This window comes from Odocoileus virginianus, unplaced genomic scaffold, assembly GCF_023699985.2.
Source record: "Odocoileus virginianus isolate 20LAN1187 ecotype Illinois unplaced genomic scaffold, Ovbor_1.2 Unplaced_Contig_5, whole genome shotgun sequence".
Lineage (NCBI taxonomy): Eukaryota > Metazoa > Chordata > Mammalia > Artiodactyla > Cervidae > Odocoileus > Odocoileus virginianus.
The window spans coordinates 461,386-489,361 of NW_027224322.1; the positions used below are offsets into that span (position 1 = coordinate 461,386).

A 27,976-nucleotide genomic window follows, 5' to 3' on the forward strand; every position below is an offset into this window, starting at 1 on the left:
ACCAGGGGCGATCTCCAGGAGGGGAGGGGGAGGGGAGGTTCCCTGTGGGGTTGGAGGGGGGAGCATGGGTTTGGCCAGAGAAGCCCCACGCCAAGCCTCTCCCAGCTCCAGGACAGCGGCACTCTGGCAATTAGGGACACGGGCTCACAGACTGGTGCCTTGTAGGCTGTAAGGAAAGGTCTGACTGAGTAACGCGCGCGGTTTCCCCGTTCTGAGACGCCGAGGCTCCTTCCTCCTGTGATGGCACACTGCTTCGTCCCGCCCCTCCGCAGAGAGGAAGCCCGGCCCTCCGCGCTGGGAAGGGGTGTGCTGGAAACGTCCCTGAGGCGCTGGCAGCAGGGAGGCCGGTCCTCCTAACGGAGCTGACAAGGTGATAAGGCCTGTGTGCAGGCTGGGCGCGGCCCGCAAACGTGACACAACAGCTTCAAGTGCCAGCCTTCGGAATCTTACATCATCCCGAGGCAAGCATTCACACATAAAGGCCTGCAGCCCGGTTCACTGAGGAGCCTCACCAGCTATACCAGTGTCCTGCTCTCTCTGTGAAGAAGGGCGTGACAAGAATTTTCGAGTTTGCTTTTTTGGGTAGGCTCCTCACGTGTTTTTGGCGTCTTGGACAGAAGTGTTGCTGTGAAGCCCAACTTCAGCCCAGCCCAGAGCCCCGTGCGTGCCCCCGAGCCAGGAGGCCAGACCTCAGGCCACATGGGGCTGCAGTGGGACCGCCCAGACCTGGAGACGCACGAGTTCCACACCGGCGCAGCCAGATGGCGCCTGTCATCACAGGATGGGAAATGAGCAGAACTCGGGTGTTTTGGAGGGCCTAGTGCGGGCAGTGCTCCTCAGCCGTCAGCCTGACCTCCTGGCTGAGCCTGGGCTCACGCTGCGCTAATGCTTTGTCACCTTATTTTCGTCTGCAGAGCTGAAGGCAGTCAGCGCCTCCAGCAGCCCTGGGTTCCAGCACTCGCCTGTCTAAGCCAGTCACCGCCTCAAACACCACCTTGTGAAATGCCACCTTCCCCACCAGTTATCGGGGGGTGGCAGCACGGGAAAGGTGCCCTAAACTACAAAGCGCTGCACGGTGAGCAGTCACGGCCATGACTACTGGCCAATCCGAGAGGCCTGTAACGCCTTTAACAAGGGAAGACCCAAAACACGTTCAAAAGGAAATACAACCTCTGAAAGGTCAAGTGTTGCTCAAAACATAATAAGATAACTCAGAAGTCTAGAAAAAACACCTTTATTTACAGTCATGGGCATCCCACAGGAGTACACGAAACACATAATGTGCACAACACAAAAGCGAACCTCGGAGTCAGGGCCGCGCCCGCTCAGAGCCCGATCCGCACCACCATCACCGTGACGTTGTCCGCCGAGCCCCGCTGCACCGCCTTGTTGGCCAGCCTGTTGCAGGCGGCTTCGTAGCGGGCGTCCACGGTGGGCTTCCCTTCCCGCTGCTGGATCTTCTCATCCTGCCAAGTGGGGAAGGGGCGCTGCTGAACAGGGACCCGCATCCCACCATTCCCGAGATGCACCCCCCCCCCCCCCCCCCCGGAGGGACGACTGCTCCCTGGTTCCTGTGGTGGTGGTTGGGGGGGGGGGGGGGCGCGGGAGAAACTGAGCGGTGAGTGCCCTGGATGGAGCTCCACTCTCCCCGGGGACACGGAGGAAGGGGGCCCGGGATTTCTCCTCTGAAGCCCAAGGGCAGCCAGAATGACGGGCACCCACCCCCTTTTAAGCGTGCTCACCTCCAGGCAGGACAAGATGAAATTCACGGCTTCTTCTGGGGTAAAGACCTTGAAGAGGCCGTCACAGGCCAGCAAAATAAACCTACAACATGGAGAAAAACATAGATGGGTTTTAGCACAAACTTTACAAAATGGCCTGGCAATAGAGGTAAAATATATTTGGCCAACTCCTCAAAAGCTACACATTTTAAAACCAATTTAACTTCTACGAGATCAAGGTTAAAGCCACTTAAAAAGTACTTTGGGTGAGACGGTATACATCAAAGCTGAGACTACACTGTTCACCAGAAGTTAGGGATCAACCCAATCCCGGTTTCTCACACAGACTCCAGGAACATCACCGAGGGAGATCCATCAGGTGGGATGGTGAATACGTGGTGAGTGTCGGTCCACACAGGCCTCAGGCCACCTCCCAAACTGGACGGACGCTTGGACGTGAGGAATGCCAAGCGCTCACTGCCCATGTGAAGGGGGGCCGGCCCTCCGCTTTCACGGCTGGAGCACAGGCCCCCGTCCCTTTCCAAGTCCCCCCGGCTGCCCAGGGGAGTCTCTCCAACAGGGACGGGCGGGCGGGACCGTTCCGGTTCTCCTGCGCGCCTCTTTCCTCATTTTAACACCCAGGTCCTGGTTTTCCACCCGACTGGGCACTCACTCAGCAAGCATTTACAGGCACATGGTTTGTGCTTGGGACCCGGCAGGGCCCCAGCCCGAGCAGTGCCAGCCCCTTCCGCCGAGGTGAAAGAGCCCGGAGAGGGGCTCCCACAGCAGGGACCACACAGGGCCTGGTCTCAAGGGGCAACAAGACTCTGCCGAGGCGTCACCTGGGCAGCTGGGGGAGCAGGTGGAAACGTGCCCCGAGGGGCCGAGGCAGGCGTGGAAAGGCGCCCCCGGCAGCACCGGCCTCCTGGCCTCTCACTGCCGCCTCAGTGCCCACACCCCCGATGCAGGCAGGCGCGCCAGTGCCCGACAGGCCCCTGGGCCCCGTCCTCCTCCTGCACTGGCCTTCTCCCGCAGGCACAGGGCTTTATTCTCAAGCAGCTCAGAAACAGAGGCTGGACAAGAGCTCTCTTTCTAGTTTGGCTCCGCTTAAAAACCTCCCACGATTCTCCCATTATGAGCTAAACCCCAGACTGCTCAGCAGAGAAGGCAAGCCTCTGCAACCTGTCCAAGTGCCTGCCACCATTTCCCAACCCCCACTGTGGCGTCAGCCGGCCACACCTTCACCCCGCCCCACTTCACCACCCTGGTGTGTGTCCCCTGCGGGAAAGCCCTGCTGTCCCCAACACGGGTGTCTCCCCCCTGCCACGGCCGAAGGCTCCTGGAGCAGCCCGCAGCCCTAAGACACACAGGACTGTGCACGCGTTCACGTGTGGTCAGACTGGACCCACGAGAGCAGATTGGGATGTTATTGATCCCTGCACCTGGAGGGCCCAGCACAGTGCCTAGGACATGGCCGCCCGCCCGCCTGCCACCCCAGGTTCAGTATGCGAGCTGGAAGAAGTCGGAAGAGAAACAAGAGGAGGAGGCCGCCCGGTGCCCCGGGAGAGCCTACCTGTCGTTGGGGGTCAGCTGGCAGCGTCTGATGTCCGGCACCGAAGTGACCCCACAGCGCTTGTACTGCCCGTCCCCGATGGAGCGGGACACCTCCAGCACGCCCAGGACACGCCCGTCCCTGCAGCAAGGGGTAGGCACATCAGACCCCACCTGGCAGACCAGGGGCCCAGGACCCAGACCCTGACCTCAAAAGCAGAGAAGTGGGACAGGGTGAAGGACGTGAGCTGTGGCATCCACATCCCTCAGCCGCCAGTAACACAGCGCTGCAGCACTGCGTGGAGTCTTCCTGTCCTGGGTCATCACCGGCTCGCTGCCCTGCACACTGGTGGCACCAGCGCCCCCTCGACCTGGCTTGTGGCTGCACCAGGCCTAACCCACTGGTCTGCCCACAGCCCAGAGGCAAGCCTGACTGGGTGCGGACCTGGCTTTGTCTGTTTTGTTTTTACCTTAAAGTCACATGGGCTTCCCTGATAACTCAGTTGGTAAAGAATCTGCCTGCAATGCCGGAGACCCTGGTTTGATTTGAGAAGGGGTAGGCTACCCACTTCAGTATTCCTGGGCTTCCCTGATGGCTCAGCTGGTAAAGAATCTGCTTGCAATATGGGAGACCTGGGTTCGATCCCTGGGTTGGGAAGATCCCCTGGAGAAGGGGAAGGCTACCCACTCCAGTATTCTGGCCTGGAGAATTTCATGGACTGTATAGTCCATGGGGTTGCAAGGAGTCAGACACAACTGAGCAACTTTCACTTTCACTTTAAAGCCACCAGGGTTACAAACAGCTGGGATAGAGGGATATTTTGCATTTCACTCTAATTAGATTTGGAAAATACCTGAAAGTGACTATTCCTTGATTCAGAAGCAAGTGTTCTTTGGGTATGAACGTGATTTAATGACTTAAATATAAATAGGAGAACTCTGGGCACCACTACACCTTCACTCATTCTACTTTCAGAAGAGGGGAAGGTGACTGCAGGGCCTAAGACACCCAGTTGGTTCCGTCGGTAGGGAAAGCAGCCCCATGCCCACCGCTCCCAAGGACAATGCTGGGGGCGTGCGTGCTATGCCCCTTGGGCAGCACCAATGCCCAGCACCCAGGCTCTCAGTGTGAGGCCAGAGGAGACGCCACACTCGACAAGGGGCGCCAGAGAGCTCAGCCAACCACAGAGCTGTGTGCGGAGGTGCTGCACCACCACGGGGCTCCCCAAGGGGCCGGAACCGCCCACCGGGGTCGGGCCGCTCGCAGAGTCAGGATCCCGCCTGGCTCCCGGCCTTTCACTGGCCCTGAGAGTCACCCTCCCGGTGGCCACCACCAGATCACCAGCAGCAAAAACTTATGCTGGTATCTGCGAGCAGCTGAGCAATCTTCTCAGGTAGGAACAGCAGAACAAAAAGCAAGAGGGAGCAAAGGGCGCCAGCGCAGAGCTGCGGGTGAAGAAGTGCGCAGGGGTCCCTCAGCGCGCCAGAGGTGGCAGCTTGGAGGCCGTGGACCAGAGTGCGTCTTCTGGAGTGAGAGCCGGGGGGCCGGGTGCACGTCCTCCTCCCGAGTCACAGACCCAGCTTGTTTGAACAAGACTGTGCACAGTGGCCAGGCTGAAGACCCAAGTACCACCAGGACAACGCGGAGCGCACTCATGCTTCTGAACCCGACCCAGTGGGCTGGCTGCCGCTCTGCCTGCACTCAGCGCAACAGGCTGTGTGAGACGTGTGTGGTGCAGGCGCCAGCCGGCTGCAGAGACCCAGGCTGCCTCAGGCTGTGCGTCACGGGAGCAGTCACACCACCTGCCCTCTGTGCCCAGCGAGCCCAACAGGACCGCTCCCGGCAAGGGCTGCCCGGAACCAGCCACGCGGGGCACGGACCGCGCCTGCCCCAAGCCTCCTCGACAGCCCCTCCACACAGCCAGTTTCCCGTACGCAACAGGGGACGCTGTCTCCCCCGGCACACCGCTGAGAATCCGCTCTTTTCCCACTGTGCTCAAAGTTCTCCCCTGAGACCACCGTGCTGGGCAGGGAGTGGGTGTTCAAGTCCCAGCCCACGAGCCAGTCTGCTTTCCCTGGGGACCTGCTGTCCACAGGCCAGCTGGGGGCCCCTGCCCCCCAGCACTTGCGAATTTGCTACACATAGCGTCCTTCCCGTCTCCCTTCCATCCGCCCATCAATCAGACAGCGGCTGTCCTATTGGCGCCAGGTCAGGCACCAAAGCCCACTGGTTGCAGCACCTTTTCTGCTGGTGTTTTGTTCCAGTTTATCCTTCACAACTGGAGAGGGCCACAGAGACCAACACCCTGGCTGCCCGCTGAACCTGGTCTGACTACAGCGCCTCCGGCCCAGGGACACAGTGGTCTCAATGGGCTCGCAAAGCTGAGGCTGGGAGGTGGAAGCTCCATCTTCCTCTGACCATCCCAGGAGGGCAGATGCCAAGGTCTGTAGTATCAGCAGGGTGGGTGCTATAGGGCAGGACTGCACCTATGATTCCAGAACTATCTCCCTGTCATCAGAGACCGTACCAGACACACAGCACTCGACCCGACAGCAGATGCTACAGGTGCAAGCTTCCCTTCCTCGTAAAATAAACATCAAGCTGTCTTCACTTTCTCCGAGGAATTCTCCTGAGCAGCGTAAAGCATTGCACATACAGTCCATGCCCTTCAGTGTAACAAAGCAGGAAAATAAAAACACACTCGTGGATATGCGTGTCTCTGTAAGAAGACACACTGGGAAGACTCAGGAGATGAGGTGAAGAGAACGAGACCTGGAAGCACGTCTCTGCTCTGTATTTTAGATCGCTGACCATGTCAGTGTAGGCTTTCTTCATGTTTAAAATGATGGTAAAAATATGTAACATGATAGTTGCCATCCTCACTTTCACTTTTAAGTGAACAGTTGAGTGGCATTAGGTACATCCACGCTCTTGTGCAACCATCACCACCACCATCTCCAAGCCTTCCCATCCCCCCACCAGGACTCTGTGACCACTAACCACCAGCTCCCCTCCCCCACCACCCCGTCCTACCTTCCCTCCGGATGACGACTCTGACCACCTGGGGGGGCCTCATATAAATGAAACCATGTAGTGTCTGCTCTTCTCTGGCTGGCTTACTCCACTTAGCAAATGTCCTCAAGGCTCATCCACGTGACAGGATTTCCTACCTAACAAGGCTGCATAGTGTTTCCATTTTATGGAGGACCATATTTTGCTTTCTCTTCATCTAACGATGGACACTTGGGTTGCTTCCACCTTGTGGTTATTGTGAAAAGGGATGCTATGCATATGGGTGCATGCCTATCTGTTCAAATCCCCTTTTGAATTCTGGGACATACAGACCCAGGACTGGAACTGCTGGATCACATGGCAGGTCTATGTAATTTTTATCTTTATTCTTTTTAAGTACTGATTTACAATGTTGTGACGGTAGATCTAGTTTTAATTTGTAAGGAACTGCCATGCCGTGTTCCTCAATGGCTGTGCCATTTTACATTCCCACCAACAGTGCACCAGGGTTCCTATCTCACCATGTAAATGCTTCATAATAAGAGGATAAGAGAGCCCTGAAGTTGAAAACAAAATGAAACTAATAATCATGACAAGCCGAGTGTAACAAAACCAGAGTGAAAATAATTATTCCATGTTTACACACAATACTCGGTATATCCTTAGTGAGACACAGGCGAAGACAAGAGAGCCACAAGGAGCTCACATTCAGTAACAGTGATGCTGTTGATAATTTTCAAAAGGCTATTTTGGCAAATAAATATGTGGTGTTATTAGGAACCAAGATTTTCAGGATAAAAGACACTGACTCAAAGAAGTTAAGAGAAAGCCCTATAAACGCTCAATTCGAATGAGAAGTAGCAATCTAAGCTCACAGGCTACAGAGAGCACACGTGTGTGTGTTTCCTGGTTCTGTCCTGAATAGACGTGAACTGAGGAACCTGCGGTTGACGCCAGCACGTCCAGCACATGGAGCTGTTTTAAGATAGGCAGATGTGTGGAAGGTGCTCCCTCCCGCGGCCCACAAAGGGGCAAGAACACCCTGCCTCTACGGCTAGAGTCAGCACCCTGGATACAGAAACCCACCTGCAGTGACTCCTGGAGCAAGGAAGGGGGACGGAAGAAGCAGAGAAGGGAAAGAAAAACTCCAATTTCCACAAGAGTGGGTGGCTCCCACTCTGTAAATGTGATGGAAGAATTCAACACACACCCTGCTTTCAGGGAGAAGCTGGTTCAACCCCTGTTGCAAAGGAGAGCCTTTCCTAACAGGCTGCCTGCTACCACGTGCAGGAGCAGCCAGAAGCCGGTGGTCCTCTGTGCTGGAGCTGTGAAGTAACTGATTCACGCAAGATCACTGAGGGGTGCTAAAGGCTGACGGGCAGCAGTCACAAGGGGCCAGAGTGGGTCTCCCCAGACTACCGGCAGACACACACGGAAACATGCTCTCCACCCCAGAGCCATCTGCTACCGCATGGTGGCCAGCATGGAGCCCCCATCTCCAGCAGTGATCACACATGGCTACTGACACGGGGGCAGTCAGAAGCGCCTGGCATCCCCCATCAAGTCCCCCACGTTTACTGAAAATGTGTAACCTACACTCTGCCTTATGAGACGTAACATGCAGGCGCCTCAGACGACACCATGAGAAAACGGTGCCAGCGACCCTACCCAAGGGCTGGCTAGGGACGCGGTCCAAGCCAAAGTGGAGAGGCTCTTTGCGGAGCCTGCGAGGTCAATGCGAGGTCAACGCGGGCCAGACCTGGCGTCCGACAGGCGCTCTGGGGACAGCTGGGAAAGCGGGGCACAGGTGGGGTGTGAAGGCGAGCTAGCACAGACTGAGGGATGACTATTTTCTTAGATGTTATGTCTACAGCTACCTTTTAAATAGCTCAGCCACACACGTACATACACATATAAACAGACAAAGCAAATATGGCAAAATGTTAATTATTGAATCTAGGTAATAGATATTTAAATGCTTACTATTTTAAAATTTTTTCTGCATGTTTGAAAATCTTAATAATGAAAGTGAGAGGGCATGGACAAAAAGTGAAAGCATGCCAGCCCCAGCCTTGGGCCGGAGATGGGCCACAGCCCAGCCCTTTGCTCGGGAACAAGTCACCCCTCCTGTCTCTGAGCACCCCCACTCACGTCTCCAAATTGAGGGGCACACCCTAAGTCCACATAGTGCTTAATAAATGGGGACTGGGAAACAGGAAGTAAATGCAATACAGCTGATCTTACTTTCAGCCATAGGAATGCTAATATCAAAATCTTTCCAAGGAGCTCAGGCAAATGCAGAATTTTAAAGGTGATGCTACTAACACCAGTGCTGGGGTCACATTCTTGGGCATTAACTCCCACAAGCAGTCACGGGGGCTCAGTCAGTCACAGCACTGGCCAAGGTCAGAACCCCATCTGTAATTCTGTCTTTGCTCACGCAGACAGCCATAACCCAGACCAAAATCACCTTTTACTAACCCTGGAGTTTTTAACCAACCCTAAGAATTCTGACTCCTCTCGAGACCTCCCTGCACCACCAGCTAGAAAGAGCCTCGAGCGACAACAAAAACTGCCCCAAGTACACGACAGAAGAGAAACGACACCTCCAACTGCAGTCTCACACTGGCATCTCACTTCTCCCTTATCTCCAACAGGCAACGAAGTCTTAAAGGGCTCAAACGGTAAGATGAACCAGAAAAGACCTCTGGTGATATTCCTAATGCAGCATCCTTAGCCCTGCTTAACTACCTGAGAGATGGCAGATGACAAACTAGAGCTGGCACAGTCTTCAAAGATGTAAAGAGAGATGAAACAACTGCGCAGACCAAGCCAGCCAAGAGCAGCCCCCTGGGCCTGAGAAGTTGCTCCCCAGAAGCCCAGAGGTGATCAGCTCATGCTACTGTCCTAACCACTTCAGATTTTCTCTCTGGAGAAACTGCCCAAACTGTAGCTTATTCAGCTGTGACAAACAATAGTTTTTATGAGTTCCTAGGACCACAGAAAATGCTGCAAATGGTGAATGAGAATTAGAGACAGGAATCCTCCTTTTGCAGACGTAGGGAGGCATGTTTCTTGCACATGTTGTTTGTTCCCACTGGGACACACGTGAAATCCTACGACACATGTCCACCTACTTCGGCTTCACCCAGTTAGACCGCAGGCAGTCTCATCGCGCTGAAGACTGCACAAGGCAGAGCGCCCCGCCCGCGGAGGTCTCTCGGCGGGTCCACAGCGATCCCTCCCGGAGCCCCCGCCACCCTCCGGTACCTGACGTTCCCTCCGGCCTTCTGTATTCTCATCCGTTCTTCATACTGGGTCGGATTATGCTCCTTGCTGAGGCTCAAGGCTGCGTGTCTTTGACTCTCCTCATTGTAACGACAAAGGATTGCCTGGGATGACAAGAGGACACCAGGTGTGAACTGAACAAGCCCAGCGCCCAACGCTGCCAGGGGTTAACAACTGACTCTCAGATTCAGCCTCCTGCTGACAAACTTGAGTTCAGAGGGTCCAGCGTCAAAAGTCACACACACACACACACACACACACACACACACTCTCTCTCTCTCTCTCTCTCTCTCTCTCTCTCTCTCTCTGAGGGAGAGAACACTGCTGAGTGACCTCAGCCCACTGCTCCCCTCGCCAGGTCGCTGTCTTCCCACCTGTGATGTGAAAGGGAGGTCCCTCAACAGCACCGAGGTCCCTTTAGGCGCCACCGTTCCCCGAGTCTACACTGGCCCATCTGGTGGGCTGAGCAAGCACACGTCTGCGTGTTCCCATCACTGTGTTTACTGGGTGGTCACTTCCGGACAAACCTCTTATTCTACGGAGGGGGAGGCCTGAGGCCCAGAGGATAAGCATCAGGCCTGGAGTCACAGAACAGGACCAGGACTCAAACTGGGTCTGACTCCAAAGTCTCTCTTTCTGGCTAATTCATACACGTGCTATTTTTAAGTCCTCTGGTCCAAACGCCCATATACAAGAGGCAGTCCCACCAGAGAGATCCACTAAAGGGTCACCCCAGCACAGACCCCACTGGGGCAGGGGTTCATCTGGGGTGCTCGCAGCTCCCAGTGCCCCATATCCCAAGTCACCCTAAAAGCAACAGGGTGGGGAGCGGCTATGTCCATATCTGAAGATGCTTTAAGAGTGGGAAGGTCACTCTGTCCGTGACCGCTGCATGAGCATGGAGAATGGCCGACAAGCAGGTGGCAAGGGAGGCGACTGTCTACTCCTGGCCGGGGAGGCAGCAGGGACCACAGAGGCCCTGCGGAGCCCGCCCTCTGGCTCTAAGTTAGCCCCACAGCTGGGACATGACACAGGCGGTCGTCGTGGGAAGTAGCCGGGTTTTCTCCCTCAGCCCTGAGTGCTGGGCTCAGTGGACATTCATCCCATCACCAAGCACTCTTCCAGTCACAGCTGTTGAGTTATTTTGAAATTATATAATTTGGAGAGGCAGGGGCTAATACTTTTCATTCATTACTATCTGAGGACAAAGAAATGAAGACAAATAGTTGTTTAAATATAAGTAGTTTTACTTGAGGGCCAATTAAATTCCAACTTACAGCTCTGTACCTGTTTGACAGATAGGGTGTAAGTCTTCCCAGAACAAACAGCCTCCAGTTTAGCGGCCATTCCCTGACCCAGAACTTTTAACTGCAACAGAGCCCCCTGTAGCAACCCCGCCATCGTGGCCTTATTCACCAGTGCTGCCTACAGTCCCCCCCCCGGACGTGCTGCTGTCTCGGGGGCGGCTCCACAGCCACATACCCGACTGTCCCCAAGGTTGGCGATGTACAGAGTGTTGTCTACGGCCAGAACACACGTGGCGGTGGACCCGTCTTTCCAGGCTGGCTTCCTGGGGGGGAAACACATCAGAGACACAGTCACCACCAACGTGCCGGCACTCTGAGACTGAACTCCCAGAGCTGAAAGGGAAGTGTCCTGCTTCTAAAATGGACGGTTTCTTTAATACGTGTTTTTTAATTCAGATTTCATTAAGCTTTAAGAGCTTACTTGGTGCTAGGAGTTTTTCGGACACAAGCGTTAGCATTAAACCATATTGGAAGGCCTGAGATGCGTGTAGGAAAACACCACACCCCCTCCACCACAGGTCTTCATGTGGTTACACTTACTGGCTTGAGGCTTGCTTAAGGAACTCTTCATCAGTATGCTTGAAGGTGTCCAGAAGGCATCTTTTCACGGTTTTCTCTACACTGATGACATCTCCTGTTGCAGAGGGCAGGAAAGAAAACAAAGTCTTAAGGAAGGAAGATTATCCTCCTGCCACCATCACTGTGTTTCTGTATTATGACCAAGAACAAGCTGTGCTTCCTCCACTATAAGTGGAGGTGTTAGTAACCTCCCAAGTAGAGACAAGAGGTGCCATCGCCCAGAGACACAAGCAGCTCCACAGTGGGCCCGCTGCACAGCCCCTGCTTCCCTTGGCGCCACCCCCTCTAAGCCATGCTCTTTCGATCAAGGATTCTTCTAAAGCCAGTGACGTCTCTCTCACCAGCACAAAGAGCCAACCCCGAGATGAATGCAAACCGATTGAGTTCTGAGCCTCACCTTTAGGAAATTTCCTGATTAAGTTCTGATGCAAATTCTGTGCGGCAAATTTTGAGGCTCGAATTCCTCCATGTCCATCAAAAACAGCAAAGTATGAAACCCGAGTGCTGGAATAATGAACTGAGAGTCAGCAAGATCCTCAGGCAAAGATTACTCCTCTCCATTAAAGCTTTTAACTCGAACAGCAAGCAGCAACAGTACCTGAGACAATACTGGAGTAACGTCCATGACATTTTAAAATTAAAAATTCACACTTACTTCAAAAATCAAGATCTGTTAACTCTGATTTTTCACTAATATTCAGAACTCTTTTCTATTTAAAGCAGATTGAGTTTTCTACTTACAGCAGATTTAAACACTAACACACAGATAAACACAGATAAATTACTGATCCAAGACAGTCAAGAACATCTGTAAGAGGACAGGTAGTTTCAGAACTGCTACTCAAACTCTGTTATCAAATTCTTAAAGCCTACCCTACCACTCCTATTCCTATTCCCCTTTCAAGTTTGCCAAAAAACTCACATACATAAATGGCATTAAAAAACTGTTTCAGGAAGGAAAGAGCAAATATGCTTGTGAGAAATGACATTTACTCTGCAGAGCTGTTCTTTTCCTCAAACGTTTCTAGAATCCCTTCTCAATGTGGGACATCATGAGCCATGAAACAATAAACTTATTTTGCTGAGCATACTCTTGAGGCCCATCCATGTTGGTGCCAACAGCAAATTTTATTTTTTTTAATGGCTGACTGATATTCTATTATGTGTGTACATATATTCCAATATATAATATTATATATAGTGTGATATATATGTATATATATGCCTCTCACATGTGGTTTATAACTCAGAATCTTACAGTGTAGCATCTACTAGTTATGGCTTGGTGTCCCCCAATTAAATCTGTTCCCAAAAGACGTGCCCCCGAGGCTTCCCCAGAGCCCCTCTCCTGGCTCTAAAAGCAACTCCAAGCAACTCCTGCTCTTGGTGACAAGGGCTCTTCCTCCACTTTAATTTTACGCAACTGCAGGAGAGATTTCACAGCTTGCCTTCCGCCCTTCTGGTCTCCTTCTGGGCCCTCACTACCGCACCAGCTCTCCTATGGCCGCTCACTGCTGCACCAGCGTCAGAACAGACTTCTACGGCACCCGGGCTGCCCGAGCAGGGCACTCACATGAGGGAGGAGGGGGGCCGGCACTCCTCAGTGATGTCATTCAGGATGACGTGGGCGTCCTGCATCTCCTCCCGCTCGCCCTTCCGCTCAGCCACGTAGCCTTTCAGGCCGAAGATCACCGAAGAGGCTACGGGAAGGAAACAAAAAGCCAATACAAAACTGTGCCCTTCTCTCCAGACGCCCTAGCCCCAGAGCAAATGAGAGGGAACTGTGGCTGTTCTACCCAGCAGTGTCCGAGAGCTGCCCTGCCGGGCATCTCCCGGGTGGCAAGTCTGCTACAGAAAGCAGACCACTGCTATCGGGGCGGCCTCTGCAAGGCTGAGCGGCGGAGAGGAGACAGCAGGCGACAGCAAGTCAGGACAGAACGGCTCCTCCAAAGAGAGCACTTGGTCAAAGCACCAGAGCAAGGAATGTGCTGTCACCCCACAGAAGTGAGACTGGAACCAGGGCAAGGAGCTCCTTGCAAATCTCGTCTGTCAATAATTTCATGAGGACAGAAAAATCTAGTTTAGAGAAATGCAAGTAAGTAGTTCATCCCAAGTGCCCTGGTGGACACATTGGAAATATGTGCTTCCATGCTTGAGGCTGGAAGACTCTGAACAAATGGAAAGATCAGTTGCTTTTACTTTAACTGAGGAAGGAAAAGGAAAAAGGGAGTCCACTGGAGGTGCAGAAATTTCTCTTTAATGGCTGGTTTGAGCTCATATTCTGACACTGAGAGCCATGTCAGTGATAGATGTCCTTCCTGAAGGGCGGCGGCTGGCAGGCACAGCGCTCTTCAGGCTCCAGGCAGTGACAAGCTACGATGAAACCTGCATCCTCACATCACACCTCCGCGGGAGCTCGCAGCCTCCACCGGAGATCACTTATGTCATGCGACCAAGTGGCTTGCTTGGCTGGTGCAGTCAGTAAAAACCGAGAAAGTCAGCTTTCTCTCTAGCTGATACTCCTCACTTATTCCTCATGCACTGTGACACTTTACAAAGCTGACAAATTTCAACTGCTCTTTCCAGCCTCAGGTCATCTCTTGGGACGCTGCCTACGAGCTCTTCACAGAATTCCAAGTACTAATCAACAGGCGGAGGGCAAGGACACGTGGCTGGAGAGAGACCGGGGACCCACACGCTAACCACAGCCGAGCAAGCCTGCCTCTAACCCCTGAAGGGCCAAGGCAGGTCTCCTGCCTGACTGAGGTGAGTGAGAGAGCGCCCGCCCTACCTGACTGAGGTGAGTGAGAGAGGGAGCGCATGGAGAGCAAAGAGTGAGGAAGCACGCGTGGACTCGGACATCCGTGCGCCAACAGGGAACCCTATCCACTTCTTAGACACAGACAGAAAGGAAGTGTTATCACTGGAAAGCTAAGCTTGATTTTGCTCTGGGTTGTCTTACAATATGAAGTCTAATACATTTGTTTTCAAACTGTCTGAAAACCTTTACAAACTTTCTTTTCCACAAGCTCTTCACTGCCATTCTTCTCTTCATCAGAGGTTTTTCTCTTTGCTCCTTTCCCTTCATTCTTTACCACCTGGGATATCGAAGTGTCAAGAGAACCTGGAAATATAAAGTAAAAACCAGACAGAAACACAGCTATAGACTGTTAAGTCCCGAGCAGACCTGGTCCCCTCCCAGCCCTCGGAGATGAAAGGACATTCTTGTGAGGCCTGGGAGAGGGAGGCTCAGCGGTCATGGCCATGACTCTGAGGGGTGGGGCAGTGCCCTCGGTGCCCACAGTGGGGGACCACAAGTTAAAATCCAGGCCCTGCTCAGACGGCCTCGAGGGGACATGTGAGAGGCTTCTCAGTGGTAAAAACACATTCATACCTTGGGGCTATGGCACACACATGGTATTTTATATCCACAAGCCCTTACGTATACATTTTCCAAAACCTGCAAAGTGAAACATCCTGAACCAGCTCAAAAAAACTAACAAAAACTTAAAATGAGACCAATATCAAGCTCTAAGAACCGTCTGTATCCGGAAAGGCAGAACACGACTGCTGAAGCCATTCCCACTTGCAAAGGGATGAACGTCTATTCAAAGTTAAGAGCTAAGGGCACCTGCAGTGAGTATGCACTGTGGAACGACAAAGTCTAGTTTTAAGTCTCAGTTCTGCCACTTACAAGGGGTGTACCCTTAAGGCAAGTTACTTAACCTGCCGGCCTCAGCTTCTTCATCCATAACAGGGAGAAAACTGTCCTCTCAGAAGGCTGTTTAAAACTGATGGGGAGAACGTATGTAAAGCTTTCATCACAGTCCCTGGTCCATAAGTCCCTGGTCCTAAGTATTCTCTGCATGTAGGTATAAAAGCATACAACCATTTATTATTCACACAACTACTCTTTGCCAGACCTTTCTGAGTACTGAGGGGAAAAAGGAAACATTCTTGCCTTCAAGAATAATCAGTTACTTGCAAAGGACAGATTTCTGCAACAGTGTAACACACACATCCTACCCCACAGGGTAAGGCAAATTAACCGGGACAATGCCATGGATCTCTCAATGGTCTCTCCATTAGCCTCCTGCCACTTACTGTTTGTGTTCCAGTTTTCCAAATGTGTATAAAAAAAAACTTCCTTTCTTTTAAATTGCAAAACAGAGAAATTTTTTAAACTGTTATTGCCTTCAAAGCGAATTACATTGTAATCAGAGAATGTGGTCTACATATGATATTGATTCTGTACTAGGACTTACTTTATGGCCTAGAATGTAGTCAACTTTTGTAAATGGCTCTTGCCTGCTTGAGAAGAAAAGTATGTCTTCTCAAGAAATCCTAAATATTGGATACAAGATTGGATTCTACAAACCCTGTTTCTAAGTTGCTATTAGTTTATTGCCTTTTGCCCTGAGGATAACTAAGACATAACTATCCTGAACCCTCCTTTCTTTAAATCTGTTAAGAGCCCTAGTTGCACACATTTAACTTTCATTATAACTAAGAGTACTGTCTTTATAGGAAGGTTTTAGGGTAAATTGTATGAGAATGCTGTAATTTTTTTGTATGGACCCATAGCCTGAAAATCTGAGAATTCTTGTGAAAGATGACTGTGATACTTTTTCTAAATACAGAAATGTGTGTGTGCTAAGTCACTCCAGTCATGTCTGACTCTTTGTGAGTCTATGGACCGTATAGCCCAGCCAGGCTCCTCTGTCCATGGGATTCTCCAGGCAAGAATACTGGAGTGGGTTGCCATGCCCTCCTCCAGGGAATCTTCCTGACCCAGGGATCGAACCCACATCTCTTACATCTCCTGTATTGGCAGGGTGGGTTCTTTACCACTAGTGCCACCTGGGAAGTCCAAATAATAGGAAAAATACTAATTTAATCCATACTTGGTTAGACTAATTCCAATAACTTAGTAGCAATTAATTAATAATACAGAAAAATATACCTGAAAAGCAGTAAGAGTTCTATCTGACAACATAAGGAAGGTTTTTTCACACTAGAAGATACATATGAGAAAGGACAGCCTGCATCCACCCTGCCCCCAACTATCACCCTGCCCCTCTCTCCCCGCTTTGGGGGAGGTTCCATGTGAGAAGTCCTCAGACAGAATAACAGACTCATCATGTATGACAACCTACAGGAATCTGCTCTGTTTTCCCCTTCTGTTCAACTGGGATATAAAAGGAAAAGTTAAACATTTACAGAAACAAGTAGAGCCAGTGTTAATAGGCTTGACAAAAATGAAATAAAATCAACAAAAAGAATGTTGAGAACGAACATAAAAGTACTGGCTGGAAATTAATTAACTAAGGTCTTAAACTTCAAGAATTCAAATTCCTGCACACGGTCTGTATCAGTCAGTAAAGCAGTGTCATTCCAACTTCATTTAAAGATCAAAATTCTTTTTCTTTTGTAAGTGGCATAAAACAGAAGATTAATTTATCAGGGATACTGAAGATATTTTTTCAGTGTGAAATGTGAAAAGTACTTCACATATTCAGATACTTTTCTGCTGGATACATCTGGATCTGTCAGGAATATAACAAGGCAAAACTAGAATGACAGACTAAGATTTTTTTTTAAAGAACCTTAATAACAAAGGTCAAAATAAACGACTGAATTCTTAAAATTCCAAGGAGTAGAAAATAATCACCAAAAAGTGATGCAGTATTTATGTATATCTTTTGCTTCCCAACTGATGGTATCTACTGAGTTTAGTTTGTTTGTTTATTCGTTTTGGCGGGAACCTAGTTCCCCAACCAGGGGTCAAACCTGAACCCTAGCAGTGAAGGAACTGAGTCCTAACCATTGGGCCGCCAGGGAATTTCCGGTATCTATTTAGTTTTAATAAACCTTATGCAGTATTATGATTTGTCATCCAAAGGCTTTTTACAGCTATAAATAAATACACTTTATGTAAGAGTAAAATATTATATGTTATTTCCATCAGCACACTGGACTAGCTTCCCTACAACTTACCTGAATCGCCACTGCTGGCTGGCGGGAGATCGTCAAAAAGCAAAGGTCCCCCAGAGCCTGAAACACAGCAAAACACTGAGTGAGCCCACAAAACCAGGGTGGGGCTCAAGTTTCAGAATCCATCCCACCAGGATACCTACACAGGTCACTGAAATAAACTCAAAACTCTTGTGTCAATCCAGTGGCAACTCACACTGTGCACACAGCGTCCTGAACCTACTTTAAGTCTCATCATTTCAAAGGAGACGAAAAACCTGCCTTAGAGTTCAGTCTTATTTCACTAGTAAAATAGACACTCAGATGAACCAGAGAACACTGCTCAATATCTTCACGCAGTTTCTCAGGGCTAGCAACTAGCGGATTTTTCTGCCTTACCTGATGCCATGGATTCAAAACTTAAGACAGTCCAACACCTAAAACATCTGTGTGTTGAAAATGGGGGAAAGGGAAAAAGATTGAGACAACTACAATCCCAGGATGACACGTTGACACACACCTGGGAGAGCCTGGAGACTGTACCTGAGTCAGTACTGCTGGCCGGAGGGAGACCATCAAAGAGCAGAGATCCTTTCTGAGCTTCTTCCCCTAGAACACGGAACACCTGCTTAGAGAGCACTTGGACACTGGCCAGATGGGGCTCGAAGGGGGACATCTTCTGCGATAAGTCAGCTATTAAATTCAAATCTTCTCCTCTCTGTTGGACAGAGTAACTGTTTCCAAAAATACTTTCTCAACAGTCATTTAATATGGACATTTGTTTCCAACAGTTATAGTCAATATACAAGCAATGAAGGACGATCCAATAGGAATTTTAAGGGCTACTGAGTGTTTTGAGGAAAACAAGTATTCTTCTTGCTAATTTCAGTATTGAAAGGAACAAATTTTTAAAAAAACTTTAAGAGTGAATCCTGAGAAGAAAAAACTGATTCTAGAGCAAAACAATAATTCTATCTTGGTACCTCGATAAAGGGACTCTTCAAAGATCTACCGATCTTAAAAAATCCTATTTCAATAACATTCTGAACTAATTACCAAGCAGAATCTTAAACACACAAGCAGAGACGGTGAGAGGTCTGAATCTGTCTTAACTTGGTATCTCCAGCACAGAGCCCAATTCAATAAATATCTATGAAGAAAATGAGGAATTTCAGATATTCCAAGATAAACTCAGGAGAAAGCTAAGAAATCTTTCTACTTAAAAACCTAAAGATTTACCTAACAAAAGTACTTGTCTTAAATGTTTTATACTCAATTATCCCTTTCCACATAAAACTTAATCATTATTCCTTCTCCAGCTTTCCTCAAAATTTCTACTGAAGTTACAAAATATACGAACCAGCCCACAGGAATGTGGGGGAAACAACGGGCTAAAGATGAAGATGTGGATGTCCATGTCCTCTGAGATCGAACACACTGATCTTGTTCCTCAGAGCTCAAGTACAGAAATGCACCCATTTAAAAACCTACTCAAAAAACAAAACAAAAAACAACAACAAAAAAAACCCCCTACTCAACATGTGTGTTCCGAAAGTTTCATCCATATTGTCTTTTTGCCTAGAAACGAGCTGGGTATCAACTCTACTTTTTTAAAAACTAAAAATTTTAAGTAAAATTTATAAGTTTCAAGGAAATAAATTTCTTTAGGAGTCTTTAGGTCAGAAGTACATTAAATACCTGATAAATTCCTAATTTAACAAAAAGTAACTCTTTTGCTTTATATCCGTTAACACAAACAGGAAATAGTTATTCCATTAAATTTTCTCCTTAGGATTAGCATAAAGACATTAAGTAATTACAAGTAGTTTCACTTTTCTCACAAGTGACATACTCTATGGGAAGTATTCCAAAAACAGCATTAGAACATTAAAAGGCATTTAGGATAACCATTTACTCACTGTACTATTCCTCCTACAAGAATCACTAATATTTCAGCAGGCCACTTCCAAAGGGAACTCACACCGTACTAGTCTAAGCATCATTATGTCCACTTCAACAGACTTCAAACTGAACAGGATGACCCAGAACAATCGCACTATATTCAGCAGGGTCAGAGCACAAGGCACCTTGGGACAGAGGGACATTGCTGGGAGGTGGCCGACCTGAAGAGCAACCAACCCTCCACTTATGCAGGGCCAGATTTTAATTTCTGAATTAAATTACCTCTCTATACCAGGTCTTTCCAAATCCAGTGTCCAATGGGGGGAATCCTCTTTTACCCAGGTAAAAACATTTTCAGTCCTGGCAAGCATTCCTCATAACAGGGTTTCCAGCTCAGCACTAGCCAGGCCGCTCTCCTTTGTTGACAAGTTAGTTAAGAGAGTGCCTCAAACCTACCACCAGCCCCAGAGAACAGCCTCTCTTCCCCTGCTGAATGGAGTGAACCTCAACTGCTCTCTATCACTCTAGAATATTCTGAGTGGTACTGCAATTAAACACAGTGAGATCATCTCAGAGTTCTGTTGGCCACAACTGAGAATGGCTTATGCAAATGAAAATTAACATTCACTGCCTGCCAAGAACTACTCTAGTGCTCTACATATTTTCATGGATTGAATTCTTATAATAATCTTATGAGGTGGGTACTATTATTATGGTTACTTACTGATGAGGAAACTGATGCACTTGCTTAAGTAACTGTCCAAGAGAAGAGCCAGTGAGAAATGGTGGTTGAAACGCAGGTAGCCTGCTTTCCCAGCACATGCTCTTTGTGAGGTGTTATACTGCCTCCTCGCTGTTACAGGAACTTCAAAAGGATCATTTAACTTTTATACAACCCCCCAAAGATAAGCCTAAGGCTCTATAAGGTCTCTGGAGTACCTTTTTGCATCATCATAAGGATCAAAGTTAAAATAGTTTGCATCTGGATTCTTTAAAAACAATCTGTACATCACAGATGCTATAAAGGGAACTTCTGGTTAGCCAGAACCTTACATTCTGTGTTGGATAAATAGTAATTCAAAGTATCCGGGGCTGCAATCACTGGACCAAGTGTGACTTTGACCTTAACTTTAGAAGTGGTCCCTGAGTTCTCAATACAAGAACTCTCATAAAGAAAGAAACAAGACAGAAAACAGGTTTTCCATGATACTTAATCTCATCTGATTTTTTTTTTAAGTTATTTACATTCTGAAGCTAAGTCTGAAGCTAAGTCTACTGAAAGTTACATATTATGCTGACAAAAATACTCTTGATCATTTTCAGGTTAGCAAAAAGTTGCTACTTATAGCAACAGAAACCTTAAATATTTTGCCTAACTTGCTTCTTGTACCTGAATTTTTAACTATAAATGCAATACAGTTGACCTCCTCATCCACAGATACAAAGGGTCAACTGTACTACACCATTTTATATAAGTGACTTAAGCATCCTCGGATCTGGGGATCTGAAGAGGACTCCAGACCCGATCCCCCGCAGAGAGTGACAGACAACTGTGTATGTTTTCCAAATACCACAGATGTATTAGAAAAAGGCCCACTGCTCCACCTATCCCCACCAGAGTAACACCTTAGTGTATACTTTCCACTTCCCTTTATGCTCATGAATTGAATCGTAGATGTTCATTTTAATTTTTAAAAGGTGTAAGTACGCTATATACAATGCTGCTACTGCTAAGTCACTTCAGTTGGGTCCAACTCTCTGCGACCCCAGGGACTGTAGCCCAGCAGGCTCCTCTGTCCATGGGATTCTCCAGGCAAGAATTGGAGTGGGCTGCCACTTCCTCCTCCCCGAGGATCGTCTCAACCCCGGGAGCGAACCTGTGTCTGCTGCAGCTCCTGCACTGAGGCAGATTCTTTGCCATGAGCCACTGCCACCATTACATACAATACTCCACGTACATCATTGTTCATGTAAGCCATCCGGGCACGCTCCAGACCAGCACAATGGGTCTAAGGGTTCTTTCCAACAGTCACCCACTGTCCTACAATGTACAGAAAGCACTGCCACTCACTTGTCCGGGTCCTTGACTGATGAGCATGCGGGGTGATTCTGGTTTATTACATGACAAATAATGCCATAATGAACAACCCGGGACTTATAAGCTCATTTTATCTGCCAGATTGCTAGTAAGAAAGTAAACAAAGAAATTTGGCAAATGCCAAAATGTGTTCCAAAAAAAGTTGTGGTAACTTTCACTCTCAACATACTTCATGAGAATGTCCATTTCTCTGAATACTCATTACCATCGCGCCAATTTTTAAATCTGACAAGTGAAAAACATGGTACACCAGTGACCTGCTATTCCTTCCCAGTGACTGAGGAAGCTAGCACCAATTCCCATCGGTGGGTCGCCTGCACTTCTCTGTAAACTGTCAGGATGCATCCTCTGACCATTTTTCTAATGGGTCACCTTTTTCCTGTTAACTTGTCTGAGCCTTTACCTTACCAGGGGCAGTGACCTTTAGCAACGGTACCGCAACTATTTTCTCTCAGTTTGTCTTTTGCCTTTGTGCTACTTTGGCTGCAAAAACTTTTTACTTTTACATAGCTAAATCCATTTTAATTTTTTTATGACTTAAGTTTTTTCTTGCTAACCCTGAGGTTTTACAATTAGTTCAGGTTTTTTCTAATACCTTAGCCTTTATTTTATATTTCGATCTCCAATTTCATAAAAAGAAATATTTTGAGGGTGCCTTGTAAAGCAAGTATTTATTTAGTCATCGACAGCAGATCATCAGTTTTAAAGTGTACTGGTGTAGTGAAAGAACCACCCTATAAAACTGAAATCAGATTACTACACAAATGACTTTAAACCAAGACACCTTTAACTTGTTCAGACTACCAAATAAAGCTATCAATCTTCAAAGACATCAGTCAGCATTTTAATGACTATGATATTGCAAAGAGTCCAACACGACTTAGAGACCGAACAAGCAAAGAAATTCCGAAATTCCATTTCCATCTGATACGAACAAATACACATCCTCCTTTAAGTAAGTATGTATACTGTACATTAGAAACTTGATTTCACTCAGCAAGCAAAACCTGTTAAGGGTTGGGATGAAAACCCTTAATTCAGCTCAAAATCTGAAAACATTTACTGTATTCTTTCCATATTTTTCTTCAGATCATAAAAAGTAAGAAGCTTGGTGTAGGAACATTAGATGTGATGTTCAAACCAAAAATCAAAACACTAAACAGAATACACTTGACAGGATCAGAAGAGTGGATACTTCTTCCCTTTGGACACTGGGCGTTTTGACAGAATCCACTTAAGAGTGCATTTTCCCCCTTCTGAACAGCTGTGAAAGTTAACTCACAGAGTAACGGCTACAAAGCACTAGCATCTATCAGTACTGAGCACAGAGCCTCTGCTCTCCCCCACACACAGTACGCTCTCTGACCTGTGGGTAACAGTAGGACGCAACACTAATTTTTCAGATGCAGGAACAGCCGCAGAAGACAGCAAGGGCAGAATTAGGATTTGAAACCAGTCTGAGTACATGCCCCAAACAACTCTGCTGGGGGACTGTGAAAATGATTAGGTCTTTTTATTGTTCCTGCATTAGCTCAGAAATTTGTGACACCTGCATATCCTTTAAGGGCTATGACGGTGGCAATCTAGCCTCCTCTCTCCATCTGCTTCAAGAAGCCAACTTTACTTTCCTCTCATTCACTCTAGATTCAATGTTATCAACAATTTTTCAGAAACAAAAAGTATGACATTTGATTTATTTGACATTTGATTTAAATTTTCAAAAATCAAAGTACTTTTGCAAAATCATAAAATCAGTTTCTATTCTTGTTCAAATGACTTTTTTAACCTGTTAAGTTTAATCTTACTGGTTTTAACTAAATGCCTATCAAGATAACTTTGGGTTCTGATTTTGTACTCACTTTAGTACTTATCCCCCTCGGCGTCTGTCATCAACAAATTCAGAAAGCACGCCTTCTTTGCCTTTAAAGCTATTACAGAAAACATACTCGGTCACGGAGAGCCTGTGACAGTGCCAGCACCTTCCTCACAGGCCGGAGGCGGGTCACTGATCCACTCCTGAGGGAGCCCGGGTTTAAACACCACGCAGCACCTCTGCCACCCTGTCGTCTCAGCCAGGGTTGGGGATGTCCTTCCAAGCACCAACTTAATGAATCAACTTTTCTATCATTCAGGGGTCCCTTCCGCCTGAGGGGACTCGAATTAATTTCAGGTAGAAAGTGATGGCGATTAAAGAAAATGACAGGCATACAGGCGCATCTGCAAACGCAAACTCTGCCCCAAACACACTCAGACAGAAGTTATCCTCCACCAATAGAGTCAAAAAGACTGCATACACAAGCCACAGTTTTCACCCACAACAAGAACAAGAAAAGAAATCTAGGGAACAGCCCACAAAATGAGATGTTCTGCCGGGAAAATTAACAGTGCCGTTATTGTGACTATCGGCCTCCTAAGACTGGCCTGGCGTCCACATGTGACATGCCAGAATCCAAGCCCTACGGAGGGCAGAACAACCCCTTCTTGGGAGCCTTCTTCACGGATCCGAGTCGCAGGTCGCACTTCTCCTCCACGTTGCATTCGCAGGCAAACCGGAGAACCAAACGTTCCCCAAAAAGCACACTGTTCCCTCGCCTAGAATCTCTGCAAATTACAACTCTATCCATCTTTGGAAGCCCGAGTCCAGCATCACCTCCTAACCAACTCTCCGTTCACGGACCGCAGACACCCCTTTCCCGGGGCACTCAGCATCTCCCATTCATTAACTCTGTCCCTTTTCGATGTCAACCACTCGCATTCAGAATTCGGCTTCTCTGAAAGAAAGCAAACGCTGGGTGTCGGTCACCTTCGTATGCCTCTAGGACAACAGCAGTTGCCGAACCAGGGTCTCCAGACCCCCTCCGGGACTGTCCAACAAAATCCGCTGCGGATTTCGTAACACAGAGCCCGGGCCCCACCTTCCGGGCTTGCAAGCTGAGTGGGGCTGAGCTGGGCCTGGAATCTGAAAAGTGTTCTGAAGAGTTTTCCACGTTTCCTGCCACCGAGTTAGACTAGGAAAAAAAGAAAAAGTCCTAAGCCACAGCATTTGAATGTCTTGCACCTGAAAACGTGAACAGGTCTTGCCAAATTCAGCCTGGGCGCGGTTATAACCCGCCGGACAGAGGACCAGGAGTGGTGGTCCCCGCACGGGTACCCCGTGGAGCTCCGACCCCCGGCCTCCGGGACGCGCACGGCGGCCGAGGTCAGGGGGCAGCCAGGGGTGGGGAGCGGACCCGGGTGAATGGTCTTCCCTTTGGGGAGAGGGGACTTCCGGGGCCCAGAGGGAACAACTACTCCGAGTCTTGAGACAAGATCGGAGGACGCAGAGAGAACGAATCCTCTCTTCTGAGCCTCAGAATCACAAGCAGCCGAGCCGGGGACCACCTCAGTCGCCGGGATACACACAGAACACAAAGCACAGGAAAACGCCGAACCGGGAGAGCGCCCGGGACCATGAGCTACCCAGGCGGGCGGCCCGGACGCAGGCCGGCGGCGCGGGGCTCTCGTGAGGGGAAGCGGCCGCGCACAAAGGGCGCCGGGCCGCGCGCGGCCTTTCCTCCTGCGCAGCGAACATGGCGGAGGCCCGGCTCCCCGCGCCGGTGCAGGCCGCGCTCGCCCTCCCGCGCGCCCGCCCGCCCGCCCTGCTGGCCCTCACCAGCCCGGCGGCCGTCGGCTTACCAGCAGCCGGCCGCGGCGAGCGCTCGGGCTCCGGCAGGTCCCCGAACAGGTCCATGACGGAGGCTAGGTGGCGGCTGCGGCACACGCGCAGCCCGCGAGCGGCGGCGGGCTCCACACCCTGCAGCGGCTGCGGGGCGGCGGCGGCGGCGGCGGCCCGGGAGCCGTCAATCACCCGAGGGCGGGCCCGGAACGCCACCAATCGGCGCGCGGCGTAGCCCTGCCGCCCCAGAGGCCTGCGTGCGGGCGGGACGGGGGCGGGACGGGGGCGCGCAAGCGCACTGGCCTCGCTTCCGCCGCGAGAGCGAGCTGGTAACCTGGCTGGCTTGCTGACAGTGAGGCCGACGGCGCCATGTTCCCCGCGCGCGCCTGTCCTGGGCTCCTCAAGTTTTCTCTGGGCATGGGCGTTGGATTCCGAGAAGGCCCCTTCCAGAGACACAAGGCTGCGTTCAAGGGCAGCTGTAGTGAGCCTGGTGACCCGGAAGACTATGGGTTTTTCACGTTGGTTCCGTCCCGCCATCCCTGGCCAATTTGAGGTTGAGAAGCAGAATCCTGTTAAAGCGAACCCTTGAGATGCAGGGTGGAGAGGAGGCATCTCTGGACTTGTCTGCGCCCATCCGGACACGTGGGGAAGAGGGGAAAACAAGCGTCCATGGCGGTGACATCAGGGAGCTGGCCTGGCACACACAGCTGGCCTCGGTGTTCTACTGAATATACAAAGTTCCATGAAACGTAGACATGAGGCTCTGATGTTAGATCCACGGCAAAAACGAGGCCCTTCCATACTTGTCTGAACACAGACAGAAGAAGAACATTGTCCAAGCCACAAAAATGACCAAACCTCCTTCTGTCTCGGCCAATCAGAGTGACTGCTCATTCTTTACCAGTTACAGGTTTAACTTTTGTCTATTCTTCTTGCCTCTGTAATGCAATCTATGAAGACGTCTGGTCAAGGAATTGCTTCCTTTTCCTGACATCCAATCCAAAGTGGACTGGCTTCCTTAAATGTTTCCCCCACATCAACTAACACAACTGAAATGTTGTAAATATCAGTAGTTGCTGTTCAGTCCAGTTGTGTCCAACTGCGACCCCATGGACTGCAGCCCACCAGGCCTCCCTGTCCCTCACCGTATCCTGGAGTTTGCCCAAGTACACGTTCCTTGCATTGGTGATGCCCTCTTCTACTTCTGATCTCAATCTTTCCCAGCATCAGGGACTTTTCCAATGAGTTGGCTGTTCACATCAGATGACCAAAATACTGGAGCTTCAGCATCAGTCCTTCCAGTGAATATTCAGGGTTGATCTCCCTTAAGATTGACTGGTTTGATCTCCTTGCTGTCCAAGGGACTTTCAGGAGTCTTCTCCAGCACCACAGTTCAAAGGCATCAATTCTTTGGCATTTTGCCTGTACGGTCCAGGGATGTATCTACACATTCCTTTACTGCGGTTTCCCATGGTGATGGTCTCCCTCGCTGGGATGAAGCACAGCTCCGTGGACTACTGATTACTGATTTCTGGTGATCTCTGGCTAAGGACATTGTTGGCCCAGCAAGCCTTCATGTTGCACATCTACCCAGCTGCTCACTCGCTGCTGTTTGAAACCCTTAGGGCTCTCTGCTCTCCCTTTAGCAGATGAACTGCCTCCTCCCTGCAGGCGTGCTCTAAAGGAATAACAAAGCCCTGTTTCCTCACCTCTCTCCCACTTTCCTGCCCACCCCAACCTTGCTTCACTTCATCACTTCTCCAGACACCTCCTGCTCAGCTCATCAGTGAATTCTCACTGTGATGCTAAAGGGAACTGAGTTTTTTAGTCCTCAGCATACATGAATCCTTGCGGTATTGACACCGTCAGTCTCTCTTTCCATTTGGTTTGTGGGACATGTCACTCTCTTTGTTTGAAAGTGTTCCCTGTCTGCTTTGCAGGCCCACTTCTTCTGCCTGGTTATTTGTTGAGGGAATTCTTTAATACTTGATCCTGGGTCCTCACCCCACACTTCCTCCTTCAGCAAATCTCATCCACACAGGCTTGAGTTTCCAATTATCTAAATGTGGTTTATTCATTTGTGTTTCCTACGAGCTCCAGATCCACACATTCATATATCATTCACATGATATCTCAGGGATGTCTCAAAAGTCACTCGAACTCAACATGTCCCAACTGAAATTGTGAGCTACAGTATGAAGAGGGCCGCAGCAAGGAATGGAGGGTGGCTTCCAGTCGGCAGAAAAGGAGGCCTTCAATCCAAGAGCACATGAAGAAATGAGTGCTGCAAACAGCTACATGAGCGTGGAAATGGGTCCTTCCTAGTCAAGCCTCAGATGAGACTCCAGTCCAGGCCAACACCTCAACTGCAGCCTTGCAGAGGACTCCTGACCCAGGAAAACTGCAATAACAAGTGGATGTGGTTTTAAGCTACTAAATTTGTGGTAATTTGTTACATAGCTGCTGCTGCTAAGTCACTTCAGTCATGTCCGACTCTGTGCGACCCCATAGACGGCAGCCCACCAGGCTCCCCCATCCCTGGGATTCTCCAGGCAAGAACACTGGAGTGGATTGCCATTTCCTTCTCCAATGCATGAAAGTGAAAAGTGAAAGTGAAGTTGCTCAGTCGTGTCCGACTCTTAGCGACCCCATGGACTGCAGCCTACAAGGCTCCTCCATCCATGGGATTTGCCAGGCAAGAGTACTGGAGTGGGTTGCCATTGCCTTCTCCATTGTTACACAGCAGTAGATAACAAATACACCCTCCATCACCAAGTCCTACCAGTTTTATCCCCTGACCCCCATGCCCACCAAACCTGTGTCACCAAATCATAGCCTCCTTTCTGGCTTCTACTTCAGAACTTTCCTCAACTCATCTTTCTCTGTCTT

The 27,976-nt window shown here is 49.4% G+C and overlaps 1 protein-coding gene across 5 annotated transcripts; it reads right to left on the reverse strand.

Moving 5' to 3' along the window:
* Positions 1-1,218: 1,218 nt before the first annotated feature.
* ILKAP (ILK associated serine/threonine phosphatase) lies at positions 1,219-25,255 on the reverse strand. Of its 5 annotated transcripts, XM_070463618.1 has the most exons (12): positions 25,108-25,255; positions 17,976-18,041; positions 17,457-17,513; positions 14,464-14,583; positions 13,033-13,159; positions 11,857-11,963; positions 11,421-11,514; positions 11,056-11,143; positions 9,556-9,677; positions 3,295-3,414; positions 1,743-1,824; positions 1,219-1,466 (listed from the first exon to the last, which is right to left on the reverse strand). In XM_070463618.1, the coding sequence occupies exons 1-12, from the start codon at positions 25,160-25,162 to the stop codon at positions 1,326-1,328; spliced, it is 1,179 nt and encodes a 392-aa protein (XP_070319719.1). In that variant the 5' UTR covers positions 25,163-25,255; the 3' UTR covers positions 1,219-1,325. The 5 variants fall into 5 exon arrangements, with proteins under 5 accessions (XP_070319719.1, XP_070319721.1, XP_070319720.1 ...); XM_070463620.1 differs by lacking the exon at positions 14,464-14,583; XM_070463619.1 differs by lacking the exon at positions 17,976-18,041 and having other exon boundaries at positions 25,108-25,254.
* Positions 25,256-27,976: the final 2,721 nt, after the last annotated feature.